This window comes from Erythrolamprus reginae, chromosome 9 (genome assembly GCF_031021105.1).
Source record: "Erythrolamprus reginae isolate rEryReg1 chromosome 9, rEryReg1.hap1, whole genome shotgun sequence".
Classification (NCBI taxonomy): domain Eukaryota; kingdom Metazoa; phylum Chordata; class Lepidosauria; order Squamata; family Dipsadidae; genus Erythrolamprus; species Erythrolamprus reginae.
In genome coordinates this window covers 47801837-47822644 of record NC_091958.1, presented here as the reverse complement: position 1 = coordinate 47822644, position 20808 = coordinate 47801837, and the positions used below count along the sequence as shown (strand labels likewise).

General features: G+C 43.8%; 2 protein-coding genes across 2 annotated transcripts in view; both read left to right on the top strand.

Annotated features, from left to right (window-relative positions):
- LOC139171800 (uncharacterized) overlaps positions 1–18613 on the top strand; it is a 124489-nt gene extending 105876 nt beyond the window's left edge. Inside the window, exons 51-59 of the mRNA XM_070760233.1 lie at positions 2055–2242; positions 4102–4199; positions 5926–6110; positions 11571–11773; positions 12659–12845; positions 13931–14040; positions 15195–15317; positions 16198–16339; positions 18527–18613. Coding sequence (XP_070616334.1) covers positions 2055–2242; positions 4102–4199; positions 5926–6110; positions 11571–11773; positions 12659–12845; positions 13931–14040; positions 15195–15317; positions 16198–16339; positions 18527–18540 — 1250 coding nt within the window. The 3' untranslated portion in view covers positions 18541–18613. The remainder of the gene's footprint in view (positions 1–2054; positions 2243–4101; positions 4200–5925; positions 6111–11570; positions 11774–12658; positions 12846–13930; positions 14041–15194; positions 15318–16197; positions 16340–18526) is intronic.
- Positions 18614–20183: 1570 nt separating this feature from the next.
- MARF1 (meiosis regulator and mRNA stability factor 1) overlaps positions 20184–20808 on the top strand; it is a 53960-nt gene continuing 53335 nt past the window's right edge. The window contains exon 1 of the mRNA XM_070760232.1: positions 20184–20272. The gene's annotated coding sequence lies outside the window, so the exon portion shown is untranslated. The remainder of the gene's footprint in view (positions 20273–20808) is intronic.

The following is a 20808-nucleotide window of genomic DNA, read 5'->3' as shown; positions in this document are numbered from 1 at the left end:
TAGAGGAGATACTCATAGTAAAATATATCTAAGAAAGAATAGAAAAGAAGATATAGTAATAGAACATATCAAAGAAAGAATAGAAGAAGAGATATAGGAATAGAAGAAAGGTATAGGAGATACAGTATAGGAGAGCAATAGGACAGGGGACGGAAGGCACTCTAGTGCACTTGTATTCGCCCCTTTATATATATATATATATATATATATATATATATATATATATATATATATATATGTGTGTGTGTGTGTGTGTGTGTGTGTGTGTATGTGTGTGTGTGTGTGTGTGTGTGTATATATATATATATAAATATATATATATTTGTGATTCGACACAAAATGTAACCCTTCCCTGGTACAGAGCTGAAGGGATTGGATACTGTAGCCTAGAGGTTAATTCTCTGCCTTACAAGGTAAAGGTTGCAGGTTCAAGTCCCAGTGGGTATGGCTAGCTGATGAGGCCAAAATAAGGCCGAAATAGATCTATCCTAGTCTCCCTTAATTTTCAAATTCAGCTTAAACATGTGACATATATATATATGTATATATATATGTAGATTGTTCTGAGTTCGGGTTTTGCCCCGTGTAATATTTTGCATGTCTATGCAACGTTTCGGTGATATCACATTCACCATCATCAGGCTGAAGTTGTAAGCTTCGTGCTGCTGTAAATATAGTTTATAAACTATATTTACAGCAGCACAAAGTTTACAACTTCAGCCTGATGGTGGTGAATGTGATTTCACCGAAACATCGCATAGACATGCAAAATATTACATGGGGCAAAACCCGAACTCAGAACAATCTACATACATATACCCGTGAAAATCTACGAAAACACACACATATATATATATTCCAAGCGAAAGCAGAATACGTTGATGAATAATCTGTCAAACAATTGCCAATATATGTTCCTCCCACTTAGATTCTTAGTGGAGATACCAACGACAGCCTAGATTTGTTTTTAAATTTTTTTTAAAAAGTCTTGATATAGGAACTGGATAAAGATCCAGGAGCCCATTTTGTCAAAAGCCATCTGAAAAGGTCTCCTTGCTGTTTTATAGAAAATCTGTTAGAAAATGTGAGTTAGCTGATTAAATGAGGTTTTTTTTTATGGTTTTAGGGTTTTAGACTATTAATTTAAATTGATTGGATTTCGGATGTTATATTGTTCCTTTATATGTTGTAAGCCCCTCCCCCCCAGACCTCAGAGAGGGGCAGCATAAAAGTCCAATTAATAAAATAAATAATAAATAAAAATCAGAAAATCTCCATGGAAATATAAATAGGGATATACCGGTAATTGAAACTCAATTTAGTCACTGGAATTCTGGTAATCTCATCTCATTCATGTCAATAAATCTTGCTAAAGAAAACTCATTGGGGATTGCCCTGGGAATAATTACTTGTATTTTAGCAGATGTGAAGGACCCTGGCCATTGAACCTTTAGCAATTACCTAATCCCAACTCCCAGACAAACAAACAAAGTCCCATTCACAGGATATAAGTAGCACACAAAACCACACCCCGCCCTGGTTCGGGGGGAAATACTCTCTCTACAAAACTGGTCTCCAGTATCCCAAAAATTGGGTACCACTGGCCTAATAAAACTCCTTTCAAGATGATAGGACTTTATGGTGAATCTTCATAGAATAGAATAGAATTTTTATTGGACACACAAGGAATTTGTCTTGGTGCATATGCTCTCAGCTTACATAAGATAAAATATACATTTGTCAAGAATCATGTGGTACAACACTTAATGATTGTCATAGGGGTCAAATAAGCAATGAAGAAGCAATATTAATAAAAATCTTAGGATATAAGCAACAAGTTACAGTCATACAGTCAACATGGGAGGAAATGGGTGATAGGAATGATGAGAAAAACTAATAGAATAGAAGTGCAGATTTAGTAGAAAGTCTGACAGTGTTGAGGGAATTATTTGTTTAGTAGAGTGATGGCGTTCGGAAAAAAACTGTTCTTGTGTCTAGTTGTCTTGGTGTTATTGTTGTGCTTTACTATGTTTTTTAAAAACATCTTACTCGAGAGCCACTAAGCACCCTAAAAGATGCTTACTATGATGTGACCTTGAAACCTTTGGATGAAGTTTGGCAACAGAAGACCGAGGTGTATCTAAAGAAACTTCAGGCACTGGTGCCCACGGTGGTGAAAGATGTATGGCTGATGGAACCCATCCAGGTTGCGTTGAGATCTCTGAAAACTGCCTTTGATATGGTTGGTGTTATATACGTCCACTTATATACGGTCCGCAGTAGGACTTTAAAAAAAAAATATTGATTTTTATAATAACAGTATATCAGTAAAACATTCACACAACACATAACAGTGTGCTCAATGCTCAAAGTTCCCACCACCAAACAGCATTCATACCCCTCCACCAAAATGGGGGCATATTTTCTATATACCATTTTAACTCAATAGCAGTATATCTCTTTATATACAGTGTTCCCTCGATTTTCACAGGGGTTGTATTCTGAGACCGCCCGCAAAAGTCGAATTTCCGCGAAGTAGAGATGCGGAAGTAAATACACTATTTTTGGCTATGAACAGTATCACAAGCCTTCCCTTAACACTTTAAACCTCTAAATTGCAATTTCCCCCTCCCTTAGCAACCATTTAGATTATTGCTCACCATGTTTATTTATTAAAGTTTATTAAAAAAATTATTTATTAAAGGCAGATGAAAGTTTGGCGATGACATATGACGTCATCGGGTGGGAAAAACCGTGGTATAGGGAAAAAACCCACGAAGTATTTTTTTAATTAATATTTTTGAAAACCCGTGGTATAGACTTTTCGCGAAGTTCGAACCCGCGAAAATCGAGGGAACACTGTATTATAAAGTGATTCTAATTTATTCTTTGTACCTTGGTCTCGAATTCTACTAACCACATATCCTCTTACCTTGTCCCATCGTCCTATCAATTCCTGCAGATCAGTTTCATTGGCCGAATTCATCCTCTTATCCATAATCTCAAACTGAATATGATCCACCATATACCAATACCAATTTTGTATTGTCCATTTTGTTGCATCCTTCTAACCGAGGACTCTTACCACCCGAGCACTTTCTATCGCTGCTTCTTTTATTTCTGCAGTAAGACTTTTCTTAACAGACTACAATTTCAGTGGTGGGATTCAATTTTCTTTAACTTCCGGTTCTGTGGGCATGGCTTGGTGGGCGTGGCATGACTTGGGCGTGGCATGACTTGGGCGTGGCAAAGGAAGGATGCTACAAAATCTCCATTCTCCCCCAATCAGCTGGGACTTGGGAGGCGGAGAATAGATGGGGGCATGGATGTTGCCTTGATCCTCTCAAAGAGAACACTGAAGGGCGCATACTTCCATGCGCTTGGCAGGATCTCTTGAGTCAAATCTCCCACTTCCTGATATACGAAAGTCTATGTGGCTTTCCACAAATAAAATGAAATCCATTTCCCGTAAAACCACGGAGAGTTGCACAACTGCACTGAATTAAAAATATAATGTGTAAATAAATATATGTTTATATATTTGGTATTTAAATACAGTAGTACCTCTACCTAAGAATGCCTCTACTTAAGAACTTTTCTAGATAAGAACCAGGTGTTCAAGATTTTCTTGCCTCTTCTTAAGAACTATTTTCTACTTAAGAACCTGAGCCCGGAAAAAATTCCCAGGAAATTTGAGAGCGGCACGAAGGCCCGGCCAGTTTCCTGCCATTCCCCCTGGGTTTCTCTCTCCGGCATAGTATATGGGAGGCAGTCTTGTACCGGATGTGTAGGAGGCACGTTTTGGATTTTTTTTATTCCTCTCACCTCACCTTCTTCCTTGGGCAGCGACTGTCCTCCTCCTCTTCTTCCTCCTCCTCCTCCCACCCAAATTCTGAGCTTTTATTTCTTTCCTAATGGGTTTGCACGCATTATTTGCTTTTACATTGATTCCTATGGCAAAATTGCTTCTACTTACAAACTTTTCTACTGAAGAACCTGGTCACGGAACGAATTAAGTTCTTAAAGCAGAGGTACTACTGTACTTAATTCTGTTTTAATAATAAAATCTAAACCTTATTTATTCTTTTATCTTGATAACAGGCAACTCAACAGATTCTAAACTGGGCGGAAACCAAATTATCCCAAATGCTGAGCAGGCTCCAAAAATCGATATCGAATCTGTATCGATTCTCATCCAGGTAGCACATGGGTGGACTTCTGTTCTCTTTTATGACTTCTTGTTACATGGCTGTAAACAAGAATATTTTATACCGGTATCTTATATTTCTTTAATGTAAACCTTTGCAAGCGTTATATTTTCATGTTTTACTACTTAAGTTTAGCTTATTATACTGCATTCTAACTCATTTATTTAAATTCCCTTTATTTTATCTAATTTTATTGTTGTTTGTTTGTCTGTCTGTCTGTCTGTCTGTCTGTCTGTCTGTCTGTCTATCTATCTATCTATCTATCTATCTATCTATCTATCTATCTATCTATCTATCTATTTATTGGACTTGTATGCCGCCCCTCTCCGGAGACTCGGAGCGGCTAACAGCAATAATAAAACAGTGTACAATAGTAATCTAATACTAAAAACAATTAAAAACACATTAATATAAAAACCAGACATACATACATACATACCATGCATACAATTATAAAGGCGTAGGGGGAAAGAGGATCTCAATTCCCCCATGCCTGACGGCAGAGGTGGGTTTTAAGTAGCTTACGAAAGGCAAGGAGGGTGGGGGCAATTCTAATCTCTGGGGGGAGTTGGTTCCAGAGGGCCAGTGCCGCCACAGAGAAGGCTCTTCCCCTGGGTCCCACCAAGCGACAGTGTTTAGTTGACGGGACCCGGAGAAGATCCACTCTGTGGGACCTAACTGGTCGCTGGGATTCGTGTGGCAGAAGGCGGTCCCTGAGATAATCTGGTCTGGTGCCATGAAGGGCTTTATAGGTCATAACCAACACTTTGAATTGTGATCGGAAACCGATCGGAAACCAATGTAGACTGCGGAGTGTTGGTGTAACATGGGCATACTTAGGAAAGCCCATGATTGCTCTCGCAGCTGCATTCTGCACGATCTGAAGTTTCCGAACATTTTTCAAAGGTAGCCCCGTGTAGAGAGCATTACAGTAGTCGAACCTCGAGGTGATGAGGCCATGAGTGCCTGTGAGCAGTGACTCCTGGTCCAAGTAGGGTCGCAACTGGTGCACAAGGCGAACCTGGGCGAACGCCCCCCTCGCCACAGCTGAAAGATGTTTCTCTAATTTAACCAGTTTACACTGCTGTATAGTGTTTATGATGAGTCGCAGTTTTATGATGACCGACGTGGTTGCTATTTTTGCTTTGATATGGCCGATTGACTAATCAAATAAAATTGAATTGATTGATTGATTGGCTGTCTCATCCTTCTTTCTCCTTCCGTTCAGGGGTGGGTTCCTCCAGTGAAGGGCTACCAATATTTTTACTACCACACTACGGTGTGGCTTATGCAGGACACCCTGCATTTTCTTTCAACATCTTTCAGTGCAAATTGGGTGCCCTAGGGTGGAACTCCATTTTTGCTACCCCACTGCATCCCCCCCCCCGGTCTGGACAGTAGCCCACCCCTGGGTTCCTCCCAGATCGCCCAAACCGCTAGGGGCCCGCTACTGACATCAGGATGGCATCATGGACGCGGTTCGGTCGGTGCCATTACACGGGCGCCACCTAGGGGTGAGTTCCTACCGGTGCTGTCCAGAGCACCACCCCGGTAGGAACCCACTGATGATGCAATTTTTGGCAATTTTTTTCCCCGCGTCTCCATGTTGGAAGAAGGCCTCCTGCCCGCCCTCTTCTTAATGCCAACTTTTATTCTTTATGGATGCGTTTCCAAAGCTGCTCCAAGTCAATCATTCATCCATGTCCGTGCCTTGCAGGAACTGTTCTGTGGCATTGACTTTGCCCATCATGCCCAAAGGAGGGGCCACATTAGATGTGATCAACCTTACAAACCACATCATCGAAGAGAAAGTAATGAAGCCCCTTCGAAGCCTCTATCGCATCGATCTGGCTGCAGAATATTACAAATTTAAGCGGGCCATCATGGAGAGCCCTTTTGAACGTAAGTTCTTGGTGCACTTTCATTTTGATCCCTCTGCTTCTTTTACAGCTCTTGAAAGATGATGAAGATGGATCTAGTGGTTGGTTGGTTGGTTGGTTGGTTGGTTGGTTGGTTGGTTGGTTGGTTGGTTGGTTGGTTGGTTGGTTGGTTGGCTGGCTGGCTGGCTGGCTGGCTGGCTGGCTGGCTGGCTGGCTGGCTGGCTGGCTGGCTGGCTGGCTGGCTGGCTGGCTGGCTGGCTGGCTGGCTGGCTTACTTACTTACTTACTTACTTACTTACTTACTTACTTACTTACTTACTTACTCACTTACTTACTTACCATACAGATATAGTATTGTAGTATGTTTAACGTAATATAAGTATAAAGTAGAGATAGAAAAGATACAAAGACATTAGGACAGGGATGGTAGGCATGAAGGGGCACTTATGCACACCCATTACAGACCTCTTAGAAAAGGGGAGAGGTCTATTGTAGATAATGTAAGGTTGAAGGTTTTGGGATTGGGGGAGGAAACAACAGAGTCCAGTAATGAATACCAGGCAATTGATTGATTGATTGCTGATTTATTTATTTATTTTAAATAACATGGTGGTTGTTTGTCATCCCCACCACCACCACTGAAGAAAGAGATCCTCCTCACCACAAGGGGCTCTACAAGACCAATTAGTAACTTAGGGATATCCAACCTTGGTCATTTTAAGGCCTATAGACCTCAACCCCTAGAATTTCCCAAAGTCAATTCTGGGACTTGAGGACCACAGGTCTTAAAATGGCCAAGTTTGGACCTCCCTGATCTAAATGAATCTAAAATTAATTTAATTAATTATGTTTAATTAATTAAGTTTAATTAATTAATTTAGATTAGATTAAGCAATCTAAAATTAATATAGTTAACAGTGAACGCAACATAGATATATGTGGGGGTAAGTTTATCAGCCCTGCTGTCAAGCAAAGCCAAACCTTTCATAGTACAGGGGGTGGACAGAAAAATGGAAACACTTGACTTTTTGGCATCATAATGATATCATGTACCCTAATCAAATAGGTGTCAAGAAAGTAGAAGCAGTCAGGCACGACACAAGTCATGTAGACAGTAAGCACAAGATCAATCAAAATGGATTTAAATGTCTATATACCAGTGCACAGAGCATTTATTTATTCGTTTGTTTTGTCAAGTATGTATTGGTGGTATACAAAGATATAGTAATATTTATATACACGATACTGTACTAGTAAAGAGAAAAATTAGAACAGGGGACAGAAGGCATTCTAGTGCACTTATACATGTCCCTTATGTAAGAGCATGAGGAGTAAACAGGGGGAATTAGAAATTCAAGTAAATGAGGGAAGATTTGATATAGTTGCCATTATGGAAACTTGTTTGTTGTTATTAATATAAACTATAAATGCTATCGTTATCCATTCCATGGTTGAAGGATGAGGGCATCTAAATTTATTTATTTATTTATTTATTTATTTATTACTTAGATTTGTATGCCGCCCCTCTCCGAAGACTCGGGGCGGCTCACAACATGTAAAAAAACAAATCATAAGCAATCAAACAGATGTAAAATATTTAAATATTTAAAAAACCCCATATGCTAACAGTCACACACACAGACATACCATGCATAAAGTAAACGTGCCCAGGGGGAGATGTTTCAGTTCCCCCATGCCTGACGGCAAAGGTGGGTTTTAAGGAGTTTACGGAAGGCAGGAAGAGTAGGGGCAGTTCTAATCTCCGGGGGGAGTTGGTTCCAGAGGGCCGGGGCCGCCACAGAGAAGGCTCTTCCCCTGGGGCCCGCCAACCGACATTGTTTAGTTGACGGGACCCGGAGAAGGCCCACTCTGTGGGACCTAATCGGTCGCTGGGATTCGTGCGGCAGGAGGCGGTCTCGGAGATATTCTGGTCCGATGCCATGAAGGGCTTTAAAGGTCATAACCAACACTTTGAATTGTGACCGGAAATTGATCGGCAACCAATGCAGACTGCGGAGTGATGGTGAAACATGGGCATACCTAGGTAGGCCCATGACTGCTCTCGCAGCTGCATTTTGCACGATCTGAAGTTTCCGAACACTTTTCAAAGGTAGCCCCATGTAGAGAGCATTACAGTAGTCGAACCTCGAGGTGATGAGGGCATGAGTGACTGTGAGCAATGAGTCCCGGTCCAGATAGGGCCGCAACTGGTGCACCAGGCGAACCTGGGCAAACGCCCCCCTCGCCACAGCTGAAAGATGTTGTTCTAATGTGAGCTGTGGATCGAGGAGGACGCCCAAGTTGCGGACCCTCTCTGAGGGGGTCAATAATTCCCCCCCCAGGGTGATGGACGGACAGATGGGATTGTCCTTGGGAGGCAGAACCCACAGCCACTCCGTCTTATCCGGGTTGAGCTTGAGTCTGTTGACACCCATCCAGGCCCCAACAGCCTCCAGGCACCGGCACATCACTTCCACCGCTTCGTTGACTGGGCATGGGGTGGAGATGTAAAGCTGGGTATCATCCGCATATTGATGATACCTCACCCCATGTCCTTGGATGATCTCGCCCAGCGGTTTCATGTAGATGTTGAATAGCAGGGGGGAGAGGACCGACCCCTGAGGCACCCCACAAGGGAGAAACCTAGGAGTCGACCTCTGGCCCCCCACTAACACCGACTGCGACCGGCCAGAGAGGTAGGAGGAGAACCACTGAAGGACAGTGCCTCCCACTCCCAACCCCTCCAGCCGGTGCAGAAGGATACCATGGTCGATGGTATCGAAAGCCGCTGAGAGGTCAAGGAGCACCAGGACAGAGGATAAACCCCTGTCCCGGGCCCGCCAGAGATCATCCATCAACGCGACCAAAGCGGTTTCCGTGCTGTAACCGGCCCTGAAACCCGACTGCTGGGGACCTAGATAATCGGCTTCTTCCAAGGACCGCTGGAGCTGGAGTGCCACCACCTTCTCGACAACCTTCCCCATAAAGGGAAGGTTGGAGACTGGACGATAGTTGTTAAGTACGGCTGGGTCCAGGGAGGGCTTCTTGAGGAGGGGGCGCACAAGCGCTTCTTTATAGAGTGATGGAAAAACTCCCCTCCCCAAGGAAGCGTTGGTAATCTCCTGGGCCCAGCTCCGTGTCACCTCCCTGCTGGCCGAAACCAACCAGGAGGGACACGGATCCAGTAAACAGGTGGCGGAACTCACAGCTCCGATGGCCTTGTCCACTTCATCAGGTGTCACCAGATCAAACTCTTCCCAGACAGGTGGACAAGTACGTGCCCCAGTCACCTCGACTGACTCGTTGTCAGTCGACTCTGTTACACAATTGGAGTCGAGATCGGCCCGGATCCGAGCGACTTTATCAGCGAAAAACGTGTTAAAATCCTCGGCACTACTCTGTAAGGGCTCCCCAACTCCCCCCTGGTTAAGAAGGGAGCGGGTCACCCTAAACAGAGCGGCCGGGCGGGATTCCGCTGATGCAATCAAGGCGGCATGGTACGCGCATCTTGCCGCCTTGAGCGCCACTTTGTAAGTCTTAATAAAAGCTCTTACAAGTGTTCGATCGGATTCAGACCTAATCTTCCTCCATCGCTTCTCTAGACGTCTCTTTTGGCGTTTCAACTCCCGGAGCTCCTCGTTGAACCATGGGGCTCTACGGGGTCTAGCGCCATGGAGAGGTCGCAAAGGCGCAATCCGGTCAAGAGCCCCCGCTGCAGCCCTGTTCCAGGCCTCCGCGAGAGACTCCGCCGAACTGTGGACGAGTGCCTCTGGAATAACCCCAAGCGCCGTCTGAAAGCCCTCTGGGTCCATCATGGCTTCTAGACAATGAAAACTTGTCTGAAAGACTCTTAGGGTAGAATCCAGGCAGCGGTGGGCTACGAGCTGGAAAGCTAAATTGCGCTCACCACCACGGCTCATAAGTTCTCGCAGGACCAGTGCTATTTTGCTGTTGCACTTGTGAAGGTAGCAAAATTGCGCCCGTGTTTCGGCGAGGCTTTATCTGCGGCTCCATGTGCTATTTTGCTACCTCCACGGATGCATCAGCAAAATCATGCTGGTCCCACAAGAACTTAGAGCCGCCGCGGCGAGTACAATTTAGAATTCCGGCTCGTAGCCCACCGCTGAATCCAGGGGTGAAATCCAGAAGGTTCGGATTGGTTCTGGAGAACTGGTAGCAGAAATTTTGAGTAGTTCAGAGATACAAATACTACCTCTGGCTGACCCCAGAGTGGGGTGTGAAGGGAGATTTTGCAGTATCCTTCCCCTGTAGTAGGGTGTGAATGGGGATTTTGCAGTATCCTTCCCCTGGAGTAGGGAGGGAATAGGGATTTTGCAGTATCCTTCCCCTGGAGTAGGGTGTGAAGGGGGATTTTGCAGTATCCTTCCCCTGGAGTAGGGTGTGAAGGGGGATTTTGCAGTATCCTTCCCCTGGAGTAGGGTGTGAAGGGGGATTTTGCAGTATCCTTCCCCTGAAGTAGGGTGTGAATGGGGATTTTGCAGTATCCTTCCCCTGGAGTAGCGTGTGAATGGGGATTTTGCAGTGTCCTTCCCCTGGAGTAGCGTGTGAATGGGGATTTTGCAGTGTCCTTCCCCTGGAGTAGAGTGTGAATGGGGATTTTGCAGTATCCTTCCCCTGGAGTAGGGTGTGAAGGGGGATTTTGCAGTATCCTTCCCCTGGAGTAGGGTGTGAAGGGGGATTTTGCAGTATCCTTCCCCTGGAGTAGGGTGTGAAGGGGGATTTTGCAGTATCCTTCCCCTGGAGTAGGGTGTGAATGGGGATTTTGCAGTATCCTTCCCCTGGAGTAGCGTGTGAATGGGGATTTTGCAGTGTCCTTCCCCTGGAGTACGGTGCGAAGGGGGATTTTGCAGTATCCTTCCCTTGGAGTAGGGTGTGAAGGGGGATTTTGCAGTATCCTTCCCCTGGAGTAGCGTGTGAATGGGGATTTTGCAGTATCCTTCCCCTGGAGTAGGGTGTGAATGGGGATTTTGCAGTATCCTTCCCCTGGAGTAGCGTGTGAATGGGGATTTTGCAGTATCCTTCCCCTGGAGTAGCGTGTGAATGGGGATTTTGCAGTATCCTTCCCTTGGAGTAGCATGTGAATGGGGATTTTGCAGTATCCTTCCCTTGGAGTAGCATGTGAATGGGGATTTTGCAGTATCCTTCCCCTGGAGTAGGGTGTGAAGGGGGATTTTGCAGTATCCTTCCCCTGGAGTAGGGTGTGAATGGGAATTTTGCAGTGTCCTTCCCCTGCCATGGCCACCAAGCCATACCTACAGAACCAGTAGTAAAAAAAAAGAAATTGGATTTCACCACTGGAATAATTATTCCAGAATAATATTAGGGTTTAGTCTGATCTTTTTCTGACAAAACAGCCATCCTGGCTGGGGAATTCTGGGAATTGAAGTCCACAGGTCTTAATATGGCCAAGACTGGACACCCCTGAAGTAACTACATGACGTTATGTTTCGACCCCACCCAGATCAAGCCTTGTTGATGGGTACCAAGCACCTATGGACATTTGATGGAAAAATGTACAGCTTGACCTCCAACTGCAGCTTGCTGCTGGCCAGAGATTTTTCCCAGAATGCCTTTACTCTCATCCTAAACCGAAGCAGTGGTGCGGGCAGGTCTCTATACCTGAACACAAAGAAAAGAGTCATCATCATTTATCCCGAACAGAAGGTAAACATTGGAACCCGAAGTAAAGTTTTTGCTATTATCAGTCCAGGTAAAAGCAAAATGGATGGAGATAAATGGATGGAGATACTAAAGTTAATAAATGGTGCATCTAAGCTTTTTTTTTTTTTTTTAAATGATGTTTCCAACCAGGTGATATGTGTGTCAATCATCCGTCCTTCCCCATTTTGAGATAATAACATAGTAACAAATCCCAAGGCACCAACCCAAAATTTGGATTCGTGATGGGTTCTCCAGATGCAATTTAAGATGTTGGTTATAGAAACATAGAAGACTGACGGCAGAAAAAGACCTCATGGTCCATCTAGTCTGCCCTTATACTATTTCCTGTATTTTATCTTACAATGGATATATGTTTATCCCAGGCATGTTTAAATTCAGTTACTGTGGATTTACCAACCACGTCTGCTGGAAGTTTGTTCCAAGGATCTACTACTCTTTCAGTGAAATAATATTTTCTCACGTTGCTTTTGATCTTTCCCCCAACTAACTTCAGATTGTGTCCCCTTGTTCTTGTGTTCACTTTCCTATTAAAAACACTTCCCTCCTGAACCTTATTTAACCCTTTGACATATTTAAATGTTTTGATCATGTCCCCCCTTTTCCTTCTGTGCTCCAGACTCTACAGATTGAGTTCATGAAGTCTTTCCTGATACGTTTTATGCTTAAGACCTTCCACCATTCTTGTAGCCCGTCTTTGGACCCGTTATCACCTATAAAGCTGGACATGGGTTAGGGCCATGTTATTTACAGGGTTATCTTCTGCCTTACACTTCCTAAAGCCGATTAGAGCCCATAGAGTTGGCCTTCTCTAAGCTTTTTGTTTAAAAAATCCCCAAGCTGGATTTTTAAAATTTTGTTTTCATACAGATCTGCAAGCAATACAACACTTCGCTGTTGAAGGACTGCGGGAGTTTTGACGTCCCTCTCCAAGAAAATGGCACCAACATCCGGGTGGACGCAAACCATGTGGAAATGACAGCAGCTGAAGGCGCCTTGATTGTTTGTGACCTGCGTTACGATTTCTGCACCTTTACTTTGGAGGGATGGCATCACGGTTTGTACGAAGCTTTCAGATCTGAATAGAATATCACAGTTGGAAGGGACCTTGGAGGTCTTCTAGTCCAACCCCCTGCTTAGGCAGGAAACCCTATGCAATTTCAGACAAATGGTTATCTAATCTCTTCTTTAAAACTTCCAGTGTTGGAGCATTCAATGTAAACTAAACAATGTCGGTTGGCGGGCCCCAGGGGAAGAGCCTTCTCTGTGGCGGCCCCGACTCTCTGGAACCAACTCCCCCCGGAGATTAGAACTGCCCCTACTCTCCCTGCCTTTCGTAAACTCCTTAAAACCCACCTTTGTCGTCAGGCATGGGGGAACTGAATCACTTCCCCCGGGCATGTACAATTTAGGCATGGTATGTTTGTGTGTATGTTTGCTTAGTAAATGGGTTTTTTAAAATATTTTAAATTATATTTAGATTTGTCATGAATTGTTGTATCCTGCTGTGAGCCGCCCCGAGTCTGCGGAGAGGGGCGGCATACAAATCTAAATAATAAATAAATAAATAAATAAATTCAAAAGTTCTGGAGGCCAGCTGTTCCACTGATTAATTGTTCTCACTGTCGGGAAATTTCTCCTTAGTTCTAAGTGTGTTTTTTCTCTTGGTTAGTTTCTACCTATTGCTTCTTGTTCTAGCTTTGGGAAATAGTTTTGACTCCCTCTTCTTTGTGGCAACCCCTGAGATATTGGACCACTGCTGTCATGTCTCTCCTAGTCCTTCTTTTCATCAAACTAGACCTACCCAGTTCCTGCAACCGTTCTTCATATGTTTTAGTCTCCATTCCCCTAATCCTCTTTGTTGGTCTTCTCTGCACTCTTCCTAGAGTCTCAACATCCTTTTTACATGGTGAGGACCAAAGCATTCACTTTGTTGGGAATTATATTCTGATTCTGTAAACCACTTAGAGAGGGCTTTAAAAGTGCAATGAAGTGGTAAATAAGTCTAAATGTTATTTAAGAATAAATGGGTGTTCTTAAATGAAACATTAAAATAACATAGCAGTATGGGATATTCTCGGATTCTGCCAAAGCTGCCCTTGTAATCTGCAGGGATTCCATTTTTCCCCCTGTCCTTTTTAGGAATATCTGCTGGTCTTTTTGGTACCAACGATAATGAAGCTGGCAACGAATGGATGCTTCCTGACCGCTCCCTGGCTAAGAGCTTGTCAGAATTCATACAAGCATGGCAGGTATTCATCAGTTCAAAAGCATGCAAGTAGAAAAATAGGTACCACTTTGGTGAGAAGGCAAGAGTGTTCCATGCACCTTTGGTATATGTGTGTGTGTGTGTGTGTGTGTGTGTTTTCGTAGATTTTCACGGGTACAGGTATGACAGTCTTGGTATATTCGGGTTTCTTCCCGTGTAGGATTTTGAAATTTCTGGCGACGTTTCGACGAGGTCTCACTCGTCATCTTCAGGCTGGTGTTTCTGTCCTTGTTCTAAGGCGAACACTGTGAGACCTGAGCTGCCTTCCTTCTATAAATACTGGTGGCTGGGTGTGGTCTGATGGCTCAGCAATTGCCTGTTGTGTAGAAACTTCCTGGTGAGTCAGTGGGGTAACATCTGGGGTCGTTGATGTAGCTGAGGTATGCTGATTAGTTAATGGTTGTAGATTAGGCGTGATATCCTGAGTAGTTGGAACTTGCAGGCTACTTGATTGTTTTACAATGTAAACCAGACTCAGAACACACATTGTAAAACAATCAAGTAGCCTGCAAGTTCCAGCTACTCAGGATATCATGCCTGGGATAAACATAGATCCATCCTAAGATAAAATACAAGAAATAGTATAATGGCTGACTAGATGGACCATGAGGTCTTTTTCTGTCATCAATCTTCTATGTTTCTAACCATGGAGATTTTTAGATTGCAATTTTACTTAGATTTCTACATGATATATTACCTTTGTTGTAAGCTGCCCTAAGTCTCAGGAGAAGGGCAGCATAGAAATCAAATGAATGAATGAATGAATGAATGAATGAATGATCACAGAAAATCTGGGGCTCAATTGCAGTCATTAGTCGAGGACTACCTGTACTATGTAAAGAACATAAGAACGTAAGAAGAGCCATTCTGAATCAGGCCAAAGCCCATCGAGTCCAGCATTCTGTGTCAAGAAATAGTCAAGGAACAGTTGAAAGTAGCAACAAAGCAAATGTTAAGATTTGTTCCTCCATCAGTGTCGATGGTGAAACTCATAAGATAGGTATGAACATCTCTTTGGAGATATATTTGCTGAATGCCTAACCATTCATTCTGTGCAAATAAGGACATAATCTATGCAACGCAAGCTCTGAATTGTTTATAGTGCTGACGGTGGTGTGTTTGATCTTCTCCTCCAAGGTGAACGGCCGTTGCAGTGAAGTCGAGAGAGAGGATAAATCGTGTGTCGATGAGCAGAGCACTGGACTCTGCCAGACCTTTTTCCAAGATTCCGCCTCGCCTTTTAGGAGCTGTTTTGGAGTTGTAAGAATATAATGCTAATGACGTATAATGATTTAGGAATTGGGTGACAAGGAAAAAAAATAGATTATGCCATTGGCAGGGGATTAGAAGACCTCCAATGTCCCTTCCGGTTCAATGGTTCTATGTTGTAATCTCATAGTAAGAGGTATGTTTATAGCTATGGTTATAACTGCTGTAAGAAAAAGGGAAGCTATTTTTTAAGTTATTTTCTCTGTTTTGCACCTGTGACTTCTTTCTTTTCTTCCTTTCCTTTCTTTTTTCTTCCTTCCCTCATTTTTTCTTTCTTTTTTCCTTCCTTCCTTTTTCTTGCTTTTTTCTTTTTTTTCTTTCTTTCTTCCTTTTTCTTTCTCTTTTCTTTTTTGGTTCTCTTTTTTCTTTCTTTCTTTCTTTCTTTCCTTTCTTTTTTCTTTCCTTTCTTCCTTTTTCTTTTTTCTTCCTTTTTTTCTTTCTTTCTCTTTCTCTCTTTCCTTCCTTCCTTCCTTTCTCCCCCTCTCTCCCTCCCTCCCTTTATGGATTCTTTTCCTGCTAAAAGAACCCTGTACTTTTCTATCATTATTGTTTGATCTGTGTTTTATAAGCTCATTCCAACAGATGTTCCTCACTGGAGTCAGACTTACTTTATTTCTTTCTCTCTCTCTCTCTCTCTCTCTCCTTCCTTCCTTCCTTCCTTCCTTCCTTCCTTTCTCCCCTTCTCTCCCTCCCTCCCTTTATGGATTCTTTTCCTGCTAAAAAAACCTTGTACTTTTCTATCATTATTGTTCGGATCTGTGTTTTATAAGCTCATTCCAACAGATGTTCCTCACTCGAGTCAGACTAAAGGGGAATGCTATATTTATCCAATAAACATCTCAACATTTCTCTCTTCCTTCTCTTAAAAAAGGTGAATCCTGAACCGTTCTACCACTGGTGCAAAACTGATCTGTGTGAACTACAGAGCCTCAAAGCAGCCTGTAACTTAGCTGCAGCCTTCAGGCATCTGTGCAACCGGAATTTCGTCCCGATAGAAATGCCCCTTCAGTGTGGTAAGATCTCCCACCTCTCCAACAGCTTGCACAGATCACAATTGCTACAGAAAGACAATCTCATATCATGCAAAGTTCACAATTTTCTCAGCGGTTTGAAAACAATGGACCTTAAAAGAGGAAAGAAATACATTTCCAGTGTTTTGTAAAGGAATGTTATCTAATATTAGTTTGCTGAGAATATACACCTTTAAAATTATAAGCGAGGGTATAACGCAGAACGCAGCCGCGAGAGCCATCGTGGGGCTTCCAAGATTCGCCCATGTTTCTTCAACACTCTGTGGCTTGCATTGGCTGCCGATCAGTTTCCAGTCACAATTCAAAGTGTTGGTTATGACCTTTAAAGCCCTACATGGCAATGGACCAGATTACCTCCGGAACCGCCTGCTACCGCACGAATCCCAGCAACCGATAAGGTCCCACAGAGTTGGCCTTCTCCGGGTCCCGCCGACTAAGCAATGTCGCTTGGCGGGCCCCAGGGGAAGAGCCTTCTCTGTGGCGGCCCCGGCCCTCTGGAACCAACTCCCCCCGGAGATTAGAACTGCCCCCACCCTCCCTGTCTTTCGTAAAATACTCAAGACTCATTTATACCGCCAGGCATGGCGGAGTTGAGATAGCTCTTCCCCCTAGGCCATTACAAGTTATGCATGGTATGTTTGTGTGTATGTTTGGTTTTATAATAGGGGTTTTTAGTTGTTTTTATTATTGGATTGTACATGTTGTGTTTATTATTGTTGTTGCCCCGAGTCTGCGGAGAGGGGCGGTATACAAATCCAATAAATAATAATAATTATTATTTGGCAATTATCCTGGAGTCGTGATGGCAAACCTATGGCATGTGTGCCACAGGTGGCATGCAGAGCCATATCAAAGGGCATGCGAGAAATTACCCTATGTCAGCTCCAGCAAGTATGTGCATGCTAGCCAGCTGATTTTCGACCTTGGGGAAGGCTGTTTCACTCTCCAAAGCTTCCCTGAAGCCCCAGACTGAAAAAAAAATGCCCAATGGACAAACCAGAAGTTTGGAAAAACAGACTTCCGGTTTGCCCATCGTGCTATTTTTCAGGCTTCAGGAAGCTTCCCTGAAGGCTCCAGAGTGCAAAAAACAGCACAACAGGCAAACCGGAAGTCCGTTTTTCCGAACTTCCGGTTTGCCTGATGGGTGGGGGTTTTTCACCATCCCAGGCTTCAATGAGGCCTGTGCGCATACGCGGGGATGGGGGGGATTGTGCATGGGTACGCAGCGTGGATGTGTGCATGCATGGGGGAAAATGGGTGTATATGTGCACTCGTGCTAGGACCTACACACAGATGCCCTTTTGGCAAGAGAACCAAAAAAGGTTCGCCATTACTATCCTAGAGGCTTTAATCTATGTAGTTGGCACTTTAGGTTGCAACGGAACTTCTCTCATCAAGTTTCAAGTTTTATTGGATTTATATGCCGCCCCTCTCCAAAAACTCAGGGCGGCTAACAGCAATCATAGACAGTATACAATAATAATCCAATACTAAAAGCAAATTAAAACCCCTTAATATACAAAACCAAACACACATACAACTGTACCATGCATACCATTGTAACGGCCTAGGGGGAGAAGAAATCTTAATTCCCCCATGCCTGGCGGCAGAGGTGGGTTTTAAGTAGCTTACGAAAGGCAAGGAGGGTGGGGGCAATTCTAATCTCTGGGGGGAGTTGGTTCCAGAGGGCCGGGGCCACCACAGAGAAGGCTCTTCCCCTGGGTCCCGCAAGCGACATTGTTTAGTTGACGGGACCCGGAGAAGACCCACTCTGTAGGACCTAACTGGTCGCTGGGATTCATGCGGCAGAAGGCGGTCCCTGAGGTAATCTGGTCCGGTGCCATGAAGGGCTTTATAGGTCATAACCAACACTTTGAATTGTGACCGGAAACTGATCGGCAACCAATGCAGACTGCAATTAACAAAAAGCTGAATTAGGTTAAACTCTGTGTATGCTCTAATCCTTACATAGAATCACCATTTGCAGCTGGCTTCCAAAAAGCAAAGTCGATGGGGGAAACCCAGATTTGCTTGGGCAGAAATGGTGGTAAAATCGGGTGTGATTCGCTTAATACTGTAGCTGCCTTGCTTAACAATGGGAATTCTGGTCACAGCTGTGAACATAAATCAAATGAATAACTAAATAATGACGATTTTATTTCATTTTAGAGATGGCAAAGTGAGACTGAGAAGCAGCTGGCTGCTTGAAGCTATGCTTAACGTAGAGGATCTTCCTACTTAAATTCCCCATCAGCCCAAGCTCAACTCTTAACAAGATCATAAGCTTCATCTTACAAAATTTGTCCCATTATTGGCTTCATGAAAAGACTGGAGGACTTGTTAAGATTAGCAGTAACCACCAACTGTTCCACCATCTGGATGAAGACCTCGAACTGCTTCTCCTTGTGTTTGCCCTATTAAATAAGATATACTGTAATTTGAAAAGTATCCCGCAAAGTGTTCTCGGGGGGGAAAAAAAGAGTTGCAGAATGTTAAAATAGATTTCCTTGTAGTCATCAGTTTAGAGTAATTTTGGAGTATACTGGAATTTCCCCCGCCCCCCTGCTATGCCAAATGACCAAATAAGCTTTCAATCATGTTCAACCACATCTGAGATAACTTATGTTGAATTGGAAGGACATCGACATCTGGAACCGACTTTTCACTCCATGTTCTGTACAACAGAACTTCTCATTTTCAGATGATACAAAACCCCTCTTCTGGAAATTTTTAACACACACCCCCGACACACACACACACACAGAGAGAGAGAGAACATAAACAAAAACGTCCTGGGGGAAAAAATATTTTGACTCGCCGTAGGACTTTAGAACTGAAAATGAAATAGCTAAATAAAAAGCAGAATTAAAACGTGAAATGGTTGCAGTTGTTTTATTGTTTATATACTTGTATGCCCATTTTACTTAATATTGTAATGTAGGACCATATAGATTGGAAACATGCGGAAGGGGCTTTCATCCTTCAGTGGATAGACAACGGCTTAAAATGAGGAAATGATGATGAATGAAACAATATAGAATAAAAGGACAGAATTTCAATATAAAAAAGAAGACACAAGTATTCATACACACACACATATTATAGAAAACTACCTTTATTTGATTATTTCATTTAGAAAACTTATATTGCCACCTATTTGAACATGATGAAAAATATATTACATGTAATATAATTTATATGAACAATGCCACCCTTCCACCTTAGCAGCCCACCTCTGTATATATAGTACTGTATATGTATGTATGTATGTATGTAAAGGCAAGATAGAATATATAATAATAATAATAATAATAATAATAATAATAATAATAATAATAATAATAATAATAGTAACAACAACAACATGACCATGTCCTAGGCCCCTGAGTGGGGCTCAACTAGTAATTAATGCCAAATCTAGCGAAACAATTGGCTGCTGTGATACAATTGTAGATAATACCAATACTAATAAATACAAATATTAATAATACTAACAACAACAATAATAATAATAATAGATTATGATGATAAAGGAGGCAATTTCATATCATTGCTTAGCACCTCATCCAGAGTGGTCTTCAGGAATCCAACCCCCCCCCCCCACACACACACACCCCAGCCATATTGGCTGGGAACCTTGGGACCTGGAGTCCCCAAACCATCCAAGGGCGGAGAGGCAGCCTCGTCTTTTTATCCCAAAGCAGTGGAAAGCAGAGCCCGACCTCCCGGGACCAACGAGAGGGCAGCGGCCAGACGGGGCTGGGTTGAGGACGCTTTCGCGGCCTTTTTACGACAGCGGCCGGAAGCGGCGCTTGGGGAGGCGGAAGCGGAAGTGGATGTGAGGAGGAGGGCGCAGCGGGAGCAAAACAAAGAAGAGGCGGCGGCGGCGGGCGGCTGGGATGCGACGGAGGGACGGTGAGTGGCTGCTTCGCGCGCTTCCCTTTACGCCGCACGGGCCGCGCCCAGCTCAGCCGACTGGGTTGCAGCCGGCCGGGCCTGTGGGGCTGAGGGAGGCTCGGCTTCAAGGGGGTCGTAGAGGCCCATTTCCCCTCCTGGGCTGGGCTGGAGCCACGAGCCCGTTTGAGGAAGAGAGGGAAGGCGGCTGCGAATGCAGTGGAGGTTCCTCCACGGGGAGGGGCGGCGTTTGCTCTGGGAAGGCCTCCGCCCTGGCCTTCCCTCCAGCCCCCCTGGCAGCTCCGGCTGGGGCTAAGGAGGCTTCGGGCTGGGTCAATATTGGCTCCTTAGGCGGGTCCCCACTATGCTCTATGGGCGTCCCTGGCAGGGGCTTGGAAGTAGTTCGGTTTCTGCCTCCCTGAAGGGAACCTGGACCGGAAGAGTACTGCGGGTGCATTCTATTATTATAATTATTATAATTATTATATTTATGTTTGTTTGTTTGTATGTATGTATGTATGTATGTACGTATTTAATTGGATTTGTATGCCGCCCCT